The 13,989-nt window shown below is 44.5% G+C and overlaps 1 protein-coding gene across 1 annotated transcript in view; it reads left to right on the top strand.

Moving 5' to 3' along the window:
• The window catches only part of tspan33b (tetraspanin 33b), a 44,472-nt gene that overhangs the window by 25,434 nt on the left and 5,049 nt on the right, over positions 1–13,989 (top strand). Inside the window, exons 5-7 of the mRNA XM_084060746.1 lie at positions 1,384–1,479; positions 7,515–7,643; positions 13,795–13,956. Coding sequence (XP_083916872.1) covers positions 1,384–1,479; positions 7,515–7,643; positions 13,795–13,956 — 387 coding nt within the window. The remainder of the gene's footprint in view (positions 1–1,383; positions 1,480–7,514; positions 7,644–13,794; positions 13,957–13,989) is intronic.

Here is a 13,989-nt window from a genome sequence, read left to right as displayed (position 1 = left end):
GCTGTACACAGCGTTCCCTGGAGCAGCCACCACATCGGTAGGGTCAAGCCGTGCCTCCATAATGCATGAAGCAGTCGGTCACTGCAGTTGATTCTGAACGCTGCTGCTCGACTGCTTAAAGAAAGTGGAGCATATCACTCCAGTTCTTAGATCTCTACATGGCTCCCTGTGTGTGTCAAAGAATTGCTTTCAAAATACTACTGTTTGGTCTATAAAGCTTTAAATGGTTTAGGGGCCAAAACACATTTCTGATCTTGTATGATATCATGAACCATCCAGATCTCTCAGGTCATCTGGGGTAAAAGTCTGCTCTCTGTCCCTAAAAAACAAAGATAATCGTGGGGAAGCAGCATTTAGTTCTTATGCACCACATTATCTGGAACAAAGTCCCAGAAAACTGCGGGTCTGCTGCCACTCTTATTTCTTTTGAAACACATCTAAAGACCTTTCTGTTTGTCGCTGCCTTTAATCAAAAGCATCACAATTCGCTGAATTATCAACCGATTTTCCAAGCGGTTTAGTGTGTCACAAATACCACATTATATAGTTATGATACAGGATACTTAGTTAAATAAAAAATGTGGGTTTTCATACCAAAATACCATATCGTACTTTGATAGTAACAGTAATGGTTATAAAACTGGGGAAAAAATTAATGTAGTAATTTAGGTAGCCTACTTGCGTACATACAACTATGGCAAGTTGTGGCAAATTGCCCGTACCAATATAGCATCAACGTTGTCCTATCTCAGTGGCCAATGTGGCATCTACATACTGAAATATTATACAGTATGTATGTATGTATGCATTTACGGGTACATACAGTAAGTGACTAGTTCTTTACAAGGGGTCTGCGTCATTTCACAGCACAACTACTGTAGCAGGAGCAGGGACGTGCACAGATAGACTCTAGGTGGGGCTAGAGCACCAGCCCTTTGCCCTCTTGACCAGAAGTGCCCTTTTTAAAAAAGGGCACAGCAGGGGTCTTCAACAGGGGGTCCGGGACCCCTAGAGGGTCCTCAGAGTTACCACAGGGGGTCCGCCAAATCTTTATGTGATATGATTTTTCTTTTTACCATAACCACTCGAAACCTAGCATCCCTTTTCTGAGGAGAACTTTAGCCAAAAATAGCCGATCTACAAGCTCACAACGCCTCGCGCTGCGAGGCGTTGTGGGCTTGTAGATCGGCTATTTTTGGCAAAGAGGTATAGGTGTAGAGGGAAAAAGAGCAGACCAAGTAAACAAAAAAAAGGATAATTTACTTGAGCGCCTGCCCCTCAAAATGTCTGTCTACGCCACTGAGCAGGAGGCTCATGAATGATAGGACACCTCAAATGTACTTGATGTCAATATTCAGTCTCTGTCCCGTCTCTTTCCTTTAGACTCGTGAAGCTTTGGGCAAGTTTGTGAAGAAAGCCATCGTGCACTACAGAGACGACCTGGACCTGCAGAACCTGTTGGATTACATTCAGACAGAGGTGTGTGCAGTGGTCCATCTCTGGAGACCGGGCCGGATTAACCTCACGCTCACAGGGCTGCAGCCTGGGGCATGATGTCGCCTGGGATCCAGCCTACTTGCTAACAGGGACGTGCCCTTTTGAAAAAACAATGTACAGCCGGGGTCTTCAACAGGGGGTCCGGGACCCCTAGGGGGTCCTCAGAGTTACTACAGGGGGTCCGCCAAATCTTTATGTGATATGATTTTTCTTTTTACCATAACCACTCGAAACCTAGCATCCCTTTTCTGAGGAGAACTTTAGCCAAAAATAGCCGATCTACAAGATCGGAGGGAAAAAAGAGCAGACCAAGTAAACAAAAGAAAGTATAATTTACTTGAGCAACTGCCCCTCAAAATGTCTGTGCACGCCACTGCTTGCTTCGTCTGGCGTTTTTTTTTTATCACTTCGCATCACAGTCTGGAAAGCCTTCTATCTCCGTGCACACACAAGTGAAAACAACTCGTGGCTTCTGATTGGTCTGTAGGTTGGGGAGGACCAGTGTTGTCCAATGTACAACTCAAGTCACTTCCTGACTTGCCTATCATGGGAGTACGAGTCAAGGGAAGTGAGAAAAAGACGAACGTATCGAATCAGGCTGGATTGGGGGGGGGGGGGGGGGGGGCAGCACCAATCACCTATCGTCACTGTTGGACAAAAACCTTGTATCTCCATATAATGTTTGGGGAATAAAGTATCAACAAGAGCTTGTGACTTATATAATACAGTGACTACATTAGGTCCATTGGAACATGGGTTATTTTTTTTTCCACTTCCTGAAAAGTAATGCTTTTGGACATACAAGGTTTCCACCTGACAGTGGCGCTATTCTCTTTTTTCCCCTCAATCTAGTGCCTTGTTTTGCGTGTGTGTGTGTGTGTGTGTGTGTGTGTGTGTGTGTGTGTGTGTGTGTGTGTGTGTGTGTGTGTGTGTGTGTGTGTGTGTGTGTGTGTTTTTGTATTACTATACTTGCGAGGACCAAGTATAGTAGAATTTGAAGAAATATACATTGTGAGGACCGTTTTCCTGGTCCTCACAAGACAAATGATTGTTTTATAGTTAAAACATTTTTTTTTAGAAATACGTTTATAATTAGAAAAACATTCAGGTCAGGATTAGACATTTAGGTGTCTTAGAGGTTAGGTTTAGGGATTGGAATTAGAGTTAAACATGATTTATACTTAGTTGCGCGCCAGTGTCATGCGCCGAAAAATAGCCGATCTACAAGCCCACAACGCGTCGCGCTGCGACGCGTTGTGGGCTTGTAGATCTGCTGTTTTTCGGCTTTAGGCTTACGGTTAAAACTGGCAAAATATATGTATTTTTCAATGACATTCATAAAATGGCTGTCCTAAAGCGTTGATGTCCTCACAAGTATAGGACGTGTGTGTGTGTGTGTGTGTGCGTGCGCGTGTGCGTGCGCGTGCGCGTGCGCGTGCGCGTGCGCGTGCGCGTGCGTGCGTGCTGGCAGAATGGGCCCCGTGTGCTAGCCCATACATTTCAAACTAGATGGAGTGAATACAGTTAACTGCTGCCAGGAGACCACGAAAAGCTATTTTATTTCAATTCAGTTCCCTTTTTATAATTTGTTCTCCAAATTACCACCATCGCGGTGGCAGATAGCCTACTGCCAATGAATCTTAATGAAATAGGCCTAATCGTCTATAGAGACACTCAATTCCAGTAGTTTGCTCACCAGTCAGCAGCCAAATCGTATGCATTAATTATAAAAAAAAAAAAACATCATCCAGGCAGTCCGTGGCATTAGTGAGCAGGACGATACTTGTGGATAGTATTTTCTTTAAAGACGGGCCTATTAGTATATCGCAATTAATAAGCCAGTTGTGGTCCGGTCCACAAGGTTGCACATTAAGCTAATCGTCTGGGGACCCCCCCCCCCCGTCTGAGAACCACTGACCTAGAGCCTCCAGATAAGATTAAATAAGATAAGATAAGACCTTTATTGATCCAAATTCAGGCACCAAAGGCTGTACATACAGGGGTTAAAGGGATATTTCACTTTAAAACATGTGGTTGGGGTAATTTTAGCCTCGATCTCCAGGCTTTTATTGTTTATTTTTGCTAAAAAATAAAAGCCTGGATCAGCGCGTCGGTGTACCCGGTATAGGAAGTGTTTAATTTCCCCAACCAACCAGAGTGCAGTGGGCGTCGCTCGTAATGTTGTGTTGACGGGGCGGGGGCTGACGGACAGATCGGTGAACCAATGGGATCACACAGATTCTCTCGCCGGAGATGTTAAACCCGCCCCTTTAGGTCAGAAAATAGGAGCGCTGGTGCAGCCTGGGGTAATTTTAACGTCTACTTGGGCTTTTGTGTATCCTGGCCCCTCCAGCCCCTGAAATCGCTATAGCCTCGCATTTAGGGTCTGGTGTGACGCTGTAGAAGGCGGGGTTTTCTCGTTTGAAAAATATAAACGACCCAATCGGGGTCGGGATAATCCAGTATGAACCAATCACCAAAGAGTCCCACTTTGGCCACGCCCCCATCTCAGAAAACGGCTGCACTGAGAGGGCTTTCAGACTGAATAATGGAGTGAAACCAAATGAAAATTCAGGCTGAGTGTCAGGCTAGCTTTTTTGAACACCTCAGACAGTTTTTAATTCAGTATTTGGATGTTTGATATTCATTTTTAACATAATTTATTTTGGGGGGGGGGGACGAATACATGTAATAATAATAACTACAGGTTTGGGCGGCTTCGCGGCCCTCACATCTAGATGTTAAAAAATAAATACGAATTCTCCCCTCCTCCTTGCCAATCAATCAGTCAAGCTGAGGGTCTGATTGGCCTATCAGGGAAGCCTTCTCTGCACACACGTCATGCGAAGTCAAGCTGAGGGTCTGATTGGCCTATCAGGGAATCCGTCAAACTGAAAGTCTGATCACTGATCAAGGTGGGGAAAGAAGCCTAAGTATTAGCCAGAGCTCTGATCAATAGTCTGTGGCAGGTTTGGAGGCAAGTGGAGTGATCCTGTGCTGACCAACCAACCCCGGACGTACTGTGGAGGCCTTGTCAATTATAGTAGTAGGATAGGATAGGATAAGAAGAAATAAACAGTCTCCTCACGCATTAGAAGGACAATATCAGTCTCCAGAGCCAATGACGGGGTGTTTTCAATGAATCTATCTTGGTTAAAATGGAGTTATTAATTATCTAAATACTGAATCAAGCAGCTTAAAACCCGCCTGGGGTGCTCACACAAGCCAGAGTAGATGTTAAAATGACCCCAAGCATGTTTCAAAGTGAAATATTCCTTTAAAAACAGATTACAGGGCAAGGAGACTTGGTAGCAGTGTGCTCCGGGTAGCAGAGCTCACAGGTGCACACGGCAGAAACCTCCATACTCGTCTCCGGCAGCTTGTCTATAAAAGATTGATACCTTTTAGCTGTTAAATGTGCCCCAGATTTGCACAATCTCCATCCTCCACATCGACATGCACTCGTTTAAAACCTTTTTGTCAATATTCGGTACGAATCCATAGAAGGTATTGAAGTCTGTTTGAAGTCTGACTGAAACAGCCTTGGCATTAAAAAAAAGCTCTCTGGGCAGCACTTTTTCTTGATAAAAGACGATTAGTGTGAACATGTTATCATCACATTATTATTGTATGATTATTTCATGTTATTATAACTTCTACTGGCAACATTTAATGTAGCGGACGTAATTTTATTTGATTGGAAAACAGGCCTAGACACAGACTGCCTTTTCCTGGGTAAAATAAGGTGCTGTGTATGGTGCTGAAACATTGCTTCTGAGGTGGTTTGTGTTTGGATTGGGGGAATTAAAGGAGCACTTTGCCCATTTTCAACCTCATCTCCATATAATTGGTCCTCAATAAGTCATTATAAGATGACACCCATTTCCGTCTACTCACCGTGTCTCAGAGGAGGGCTGTGGACAGTTCAGAATACCTGCCTACCAGTGACATCATCGATGGAGAATCCAAGGCAAGCTAATAGAAACTAAGGCCTTTTTCTATACAGGAAAGTTAGCATGCCCACATAGAGGCCATTGTTATTGCATGAATATAAACTATATTTTAAAGTTTGGAATTTTTACATTTTCAAAACGATGACTGGTAGGCAGGTTTCTGAACTGTCCACAGCCCTCCGAGCGAGTTGTGACAGAAACGGCGGCATCTTATAATGAGCGTTAGTGAGGACCGAGATAGGTTGAAGTGGGGGAAGCCGTCCTTTAACCACCTGAACACCAGCATCCCTATTCTGGGGGCAGGGACGTCACGGGCTCTCAGAAGGTGGGGGGGATGGACTTTCGGTGGACTATACCCCTTACTTTACACTTTGGCTATTCAAAAATAGCAGATATACAAGCTCATAGCGCGGCACCGAGTGCCGCGCTATGAGCTTGTAGATCTGCTATTTTTGAAAAAGCGTGAAAAACATTTGTAACTGTCAAATGTAAACAAATTCTGTATTTTCAAAATGTTGTGTTTTTTGGGCGGATTTTGTTAGTTTTTTTTTCGTGTTTTGGTTACTTTATTTCGGTTTTAGGGTTAGGGTTAGGTTATTTAATTCTTATTTTTGCCTGATTTTACCGATTTATTATCAAAAAATATGTATATTTTTTATTTTTTCAAAAAGTGGGGGGCATGAAATCACGGATCTGCGAGTGAGGGTGTGTCGTGTTGTACGCACAGTGACACTGGAACTACATATGTTACGTTAGGCAACGTCGTTGCTGATTGGATGTTGTTCAAACGAATGACGAATCACAACGATCACACAGTTTTTTTTGTCCCGCCCCGCACCACAGACCAATCAGAAGCCACGGCACGACTCGAAACGTTTGCCATGTCCCGCCTCCCTTGGAGATAGGAGGCATTCCAGACTGAGAAGCGAAGAGAGAAAAAAAAGTCCGCCGAACGTAGCGAAGCAGGCTGGATACCAGGCTACAGTGAATGACCGTGACGCCCCTGTCTGGGGGGGAACAGCTTGTAGATCTGCTAATTTCGCCTTAGAAATTTGGTGTAGACGGTGTAAAAAAAAGTGGTCCAACTACAGTTGGCAACTTGGGTCCGTTTTACTACGACTAGAGGAGTTTAAGTGGTTATAGGTCTGGTCGTAGCCCCGGGCCCCCTACAAAGCCTTTTAATCCAGCCCTGCCTGGAGCCATACATCCCCACATCACATCACAAGTCACTGAGCTCATCACACGTCCAACGTTTTATTGCACACTAAAAGCTCCAGGAAACCATGGCCCAATGGCCCCGGGTCAGGTGGCGTGACTTAAGGGACTTTATATACTTCGTTGCGCACCGCTGGCGTCGCGCCCCCACGCCGAAAATAGCCGATCTACAAGCTCAAAACGGGCTTCATAAGCGCTCCGCTGGCCTAAGTGAGGTGGCTTTTCCGCATGGCGGGCTATGAGTAACATGCATTTTACTGTGTGCTCTGCAGTTTCTCTTCATGTGATATTCCTGCTCCATCTGCAGATATTGGCACGCTTCTGATAGCATGGATTCCCCCCGGAGAGGCTCCAGACTGGTAGATTGTACAGTAAAGTGCAAGAGCATGTCTTTAACCCATTAAGACCTGGAACTGTGTCATTTTTAGATTTGAGCTAAGAAAGCATTATTTGACACTTTGGCTATTCAAAAATAGCAGATATACAAGCTCATAGCGCGGCACCGAGTGCCGCGCCACGAGCTTGTAGATCTGCTATTTTTGAAAAATCGTGAAAATGTGTGCAAATCTTTGAATATATATATTTTTAAAGCGAACATTTTTAACTCAAATCTTTGCTTCTGGGGGTCCATGGAACAAAATATTTTGATGGGGGTCCGCGGCCAAATACATGTCATTTTGGGGGTCCTTGACATGAAAAAGATTGAGCACCACTGATATAGAAACGTACGTTTTTCAGAAAACTGTTGAGATTTAGGAGACATGTAGAATCGGCTTCAGGTCTCAATCGGTTAAATATATACCTCTCTCTCTCTCTCTCTCTCTCTCCCCCTCCTTCTCTCTCTCTCAGTTCAAGTGCTGTGGGTGGAACAACTACACAGACTGGTCGTGGAACCTGTATTTTAACTGTTCACAGTTGAACCCCAGCTCAGAGCGCTGTGCCGTGCCTTACTCCTGCTGTACTCCCATACCTGGAGAGGTGGGTTGTTGTGCTGTGTGCGTGTCCCTTTTTTATTTCATCTTGTCTCATTTAAAACAAGACCAGGAGACCTGGTTCTGCCAGACCTGGCAGATGCCCATGTGTCTATGCCCATGTATGGACGAAAGGGGGGACAGACTTTTAAAAGCCGGACTTCACATGACGTGTCAGCCTGTGTATATGCCCATATATGGACGAAAGGGGGACAGACTTTTATGGCTGGGGCCTAAGGGCAAAGGGGGCATGCCCATGTATGGAGAAAACAGGTACAAAACATGCCCATGTATGGACGAAAGGGGGACAGCTGGGGCCTAAGGACAAAGGGGGCATGCCCATGTATGGAGATAACAGGTACAAAGCCTCATGTAAGCCAGACCCCTTGGGTCTGGCAAAAAAAATCACACCCAGTGTGAAGTGAGCGGTGCTATTTATGAGTTATTAATTTCATCATGCGTCTCGCCAGCCAATCACAGTACGTCCTGCGAAGTGACGTGCTTAAAATGTTTACATTATTATTAATTTCATCATGCGTCTCGCTAGCCAATCACAGCGCGTCTGCGAAGTTTGAAGTTAATTTCATCATGTGTCTCGCTAGCCAATCACAGCACGTCCTGCAAAGGTTAGCCTATGGGCGTGTTTTCCACAGCATGGCGTCACAGCGAAAGATTTTCACGACGGAAAGAAAAACTTTCACCGCGGATGGGTCCTAAACCCTCTTATAGGAGCGGTTGCACCGCTCAAAAATAACAATAATGGCCAGTTTTTTATTTTTCTTCTTTCCTGTTGATTTCATAATTTTTTGGGGTGGATTGTCTTTTCTGTTTCGTTGGATAGTATTTCTTCTCTTGCTGTTAGTTAGTCATAGCCGCCAGTTCCCACCTGATGTCGTGTGGGAGTTCCGACTGCTCCACACGGTACCGAATAACCGCTAGCTTGCACATGGTCTTCAGACTAGGGCTGAAGTCGAGGATATACAGGTCATAACTGGTTTTGTTTGTTTTGCTGTATTGTCCAAACAGGATGATACGATCCCCCACCACGCAACCGTTGCCAAAAGTTCTCATATATGGGTGAGTCCCCTTGGGCTTAACCTTCTTCCAGGAGAAGGTCTCTGGTTTGAATTTCCACAGATCACTGAAGGTCAGGTCGTCACCGCGTGGGCCACCATATATGTACAGCTCTCCATTGTATGCAAATGCTGAATGAACAAAGTGTACTTCTGGAAGAGGCTGTGCAGAAGGCATGTTCAGCCAGCAGTTGGTCTCTGTGTCAAACACTCTGGGGATGTTGCGGTACTCTTGCCCATAGCTCCCAAATACAAACATCTTTGTCCCAATGATGGTGGCAGTGTGATATGATGAAAAAGGTGGCGGAGTGCCTCTAATGTTAATGAAAGACCAGACCATTGTGGTGGTGTCCAACTTGTACATGTCAGTAGTTATTCCAATCTGAGTGTGTCCAGTCTGGGTGTATCCTCCGTGTATATACATTACCTTCCCCAAGGCACAGGCTGTGTGTTGCCACCTTCCCTCTGGAACCGTCCCTGATATCCTTGGCTTGAACCATCTGTGGGAGTCAACATCAAATGCATAAAGAACGTTGCAGCAATAACGCCCGCCCCAGATGTACACGATATCTTCTATCGGCACAGCTGTGTGGTGCGTCCTATAGGAGGGAACCTCAATAGGACGTTCTCCTCGTCCAGTTGTCACTGGAGGCAACATAATCCAGCGCAAAGACACAGTGTTGAAGACTTGCACACCAATCTGATCGTGCTCGTCCCACCTGTAATCTCCAAAGGAGTACAGCTTGTTGCCCACGGCAACAGCATGATAACGTCCATATGGTGCGTCGAGTTTAACGGTCCACCGCAACATGTTTCTCACAAGCAGCACTGGGGATTTAAAGTGGACTTAGTCAGCCTGGTTCTGTAACACAATACAGTTCTATATGTGTAGAGCGACACACATCATGGAAAGCTTGGCCAATCAGTGAAGCAGATCCATATTTTCCTTAATATGGTCAATTAGTCTAAATTGCCCCCTGAGCTTCGTAGAATGGCGCTCACTGAAAATGTTGACATATGTGCAAATATACAGTTACAAAAAATACCCGAAGGGTATTCTATCCTTTATCATAGTACTTAGAGGCCAGTCTATGTTGTCATATTGATGACATCAGAGATGTCCATATACAGGGATTCGTAGATACTAGGCCGGCGCCCTTTGCCGGCAGCCTAGTTAGGTTTATTCTGTCATTGTACTCCTGCTGTACTCCCATACCTGGAGAGGTGGTTTGTTGTGCTGTGCCTTGCCCTACTCCTGTTGTACTCCTATTACTGGAGAGGTGGGTTGTTGTGCTGTACTCCTGTTGTACTCCCATACCTGGAGGGGTGGGTTGTTGATCGTGCTGGAAGAAGTATACTCAGCATTATACAGAAATACTCTGTTAAAAACTTTAAAATATTATTATGCAGAATGTCCTGCATTTCACATTTTTCTTTAAATTCATAAAAAAAAAATCGTCCCAGATGCAACGTTATGAGCTTGCAGAGTTGCTACATCATTTTTGAATAACCAAAGTATAAAATAGCGCTTGTATGCTTTGTAATTATAATCCAAATAAGCAAAGTAACTAGTAAAGTTTTCAAATAATTGCAGTGGAGTAAAAAATATGCCTAGTGAGTAGAAAAGTATAAATGAATGAAAAATGGAAATATTCAAGTAAGTTTTTTTTTGAAGGACCACTTCACCCATTTTCAACCTATCTTCATATAATTGGTCTATAGAAGATGGCACCATTTTTTTGTCTACAAAGCCTGTGTATCAGTGGAGGGCCTGTAGAAACCTGCCTACCAATGACATGAGACAGACTGAGTAGACAAAAATGAGGCTATGTTATGAGCAGCTGCATTAGTGAGGAGCAATTATATGAAGATAGGTTGAAAATGTGTGAATTGGTACTTCGTCGGTGGTTCTCAACCAGTGGTCCGGGGACCAGTGGTCCTTGAGGGGGTTCCAGGTGGTCCCCAGCTAAATGATGGAGAGATTGTTATTCTGATCAACGTTTCCCTGTTATCTCTCCTATAGTACCACAGTATATAGTACCACAGTCCGTGGCTCAAATGCCGAATAAATAATGGACCTCACCTTGATATGAAAAAGGTTGAACACCACGGTTAAGTACAGTACTTGAGTAAATGTACTGAGTTGCTTTCCACCACATGGTTTTTGGCAGTAGAACCTTCAAACATACAACACAGTGATTCATAATACACCCACACAACACCCGGTCTATGCACATGCAACCACGTGGATTTGGAAGCAGGATATCGACTCCACACACACACAACCATCACTCAAGCAAAGAGAAATCCCCCATGTCCAAATGAGATATTTGGCTTCTGGTGTCCTGGCCTATACTCTAGTCTGTTACACAAAGATAACCATTAAAATGCTAGTGAGCCGTGTCTAGAATTAAGCCACAACGGTGTACATAGAAATGCATGAATGCACAAACATGCATACATGTTGCGTGGGCGCAGACGCACGCGCGCACACACACACACACACACACACACACACACACACACACACACACACACACACACACACACACACACACACACACACACACACACACACACACACACACACACACACACACACACACACACACACACACACACACAGTGGAATACAGGACAGCACTGAGGCCACTGGTTAGTGTGAAGACAGAAAACTAAAGCCTTAACATGTAGATCAACAACAGCAGTATCGACTAAACGTCATGTTAGACAGGCAACAGATCACAGCAACCTTTTGCTACATGTGTGCAAAATCAATTAATGTATGTCACAAAGGAGAGCTCAAAGGGCTCTGCAGTGCCCCCTGCTGTCCGTGTGTCGCAACTGCATGCATGGCTATAGCATGGAAATTACATACAGTATCTGTCTGTCCACTTTAGATCAGATTAGATACGTTTGAACAATGACTCTTATTAATAACATTTCTTTCATACAATAGCTAAAATAGGCAATTTTAGCTTTTTTCCATGACACAGTTGTACGACAAAGTATAAAATAGGGCTAAAGTGGTTGATCAGACTAATTTATTTCTCTGTTGATTATGAAAAAAAATCCAATTTTTCACGTTGATTCGTTGCAAAGAAAAAAGAAAAACAAGCATGAAACACACTTCTCAATAATTCAATGATCCTAAAGAGTAATTAAAATATCTGCAGCCCCACTGCATTATAGCTCCGTGCTGGTTAGAGTGTCTGCCCTGAGACTGGGAGGTCGGGTTTGATCCCCGGCCGGGTCATACGCGTAATGTTGTTGTACAGCGACATTCGACCAAACCCCGCCCTGCGATTGGCTAGTATACAAAAACGAGAAAACAAGGACTCCGCCCCCAGAGGGGACGGTGGGGGCATTTACAGTCGAATACAGACCAAAACCCTAGTATTTCATCTGGTCTCGTGGCGTGCCTCACCAGGCGTAAGACTGCCGAGTGCCGACCCTGAGGCTCGAGATCGAATCGTGCTGGAGGCACTCTTTTTCCGACAACCGCAGACAACTTTTTTTTGGCTAATAAAGTATACTTTTGGACCAGACCGCGACGGAAGGGCGCAGTCTCAAACGAACTTGAGCCACCAGAGCCACCACCGAGCGAGCTAAAGCGAGTGAGTTGCCGTGCCGAATGTTGTGATGTTCGCTTGGGCCGACTCAGCGCCGTTCGAGTTACGTACCGATAGGCACAGAATCGTAAATCATGTTTTTTTTCCCCCCAACTGCCACTCAAAGTGACTACTGGCCAATCACAGCGCGTCTTTTCCGGGACTTTTCCCAACTCCCGTGCATTCAAATAGCTGGCATGGGCCCAGGGATGTCACAGGGTCTCAGAAGGTGGGGGGGATGGACTTTCGGTGGACTATTACTATACTGTACCTCTTATTTTACACTTTGGCTATTCAAAAATAGCAGATATACAAGCTCATAGCACGGCACCGAGTGCCGCGCTATGAGCTTGTAGATCTGCTATTAGGGTTAGGTTATTTAATTCTTATTGCCTGATTTTACCGATTTATTATCAAAAAAAAAAGATTTTATTTTTTCAAAAAGTGGGGGGTATGAAATCACGGCTCTGTGAGAGTGAGGGTGTCGCGTCGTACGCACATTGAATGGCCGTGACGCCCCTGCATAGGCCACGTGGCTTGGTAATAGGCTTACTGCTGTATAGTTGTGAAAGCAGTCAAACTGGAGTATACAGTATGTTGGACCGCATCCCTGTCCCACGCATCCCTAGCTCCTCTCTCTCCTCTGTTTAGTGTATTTAAAAAACAGCATCCTGGAACACTCGCTCTTGGCAGAATTAGTGCAACAATAGTTAGTGTCTGTACGACCGGGCCAAATTACACTGAGGGCTTTTAAAACGCAGCCTGTAAAAGTGTCCTGAGAATACTCTTTCAAGTGCTGCACTTTATGTTGTCAATAAAAGTGAACTACTGTATAAACTATGGGTGCAGCTCCTTGAATGCTGTGTTTTTTTTAATATGTATTTAACCCATTAATACCGGGAACTCATCTGTGTGTCATTTTTAGATTTCTTTGGCTATTTAAAAAAAAAAAAAAAAGATCTACAAGCTCATAGCGCGGCACCGAGTGCACCGCAAATCTTTGAATATATCGATTTTTTTTTATTTTTTAGCGAACATTTGTAACTCAAATCTTTGCTTCTGGGGATTCTACAAAATGTCTTCTAAATCCTATCATTTCTTATTTTTATTTTTTACGTATGTTGCTATATATATCAGTGGTCCTCAAACCTTTTCATGTCAAGGACCCCCAAAGTTATATGTATTTGGCCACGGACCCCCATCTGAAAATATTTTGTTCCGGGGACCCCCAGAAGCAACGTTAAAAACGTTTTAACTTTGAGAACTACACATTTTCACAATTTTCTTTTTCCAAAATAGCACATCTACAAGCTCAAAGCTCATACAGTATGAGCATGTATATCTGCCATTTTTGAATCGCCCAAAGAAATCTAAACAATGACACAGATGCGTTCCCGGTCTTAATGAATTAATGGCCCTCTTCCCTCTCTCTTCGTCCCTCTGTCTCCTCCCTCCTGTCTGCTGTATTATACAGGTTGTAATCAACACCATGTGTGGCTTCGGCGTCCAGACCCAGAAGTACGTGGAGGCCACCAAATCAATCTACCCCATGGGCTGTGGAGGCCGGGCCGTGGGATGGATGGAGTCTCATCTTCTGCTGGTGGGGGCGCTCGCTCTGGGCGTCAACCTCCCCATGGTAATAACCTTGGACCCTTCACACACCGTTCCG

This window comes from Gymnoscopelus microlampas, assembly GCF_963454915.1.
Source record: "Gymnoscopelus microlampas genome assembly, chromosome: 6".
Taxonomy (NCBI): domain Eukaryota; kingdom Metazoa; phylum Chordata; class Actinopteri; order Myctophiformes; family Myctophidae; genus Gymnoscopelus; species Gymnoscopelus microlampas.
Note: the sequence above shows the minus strand (reverse complement) of the source record. Positions and strands in the feature narration are given on the sequence as shown.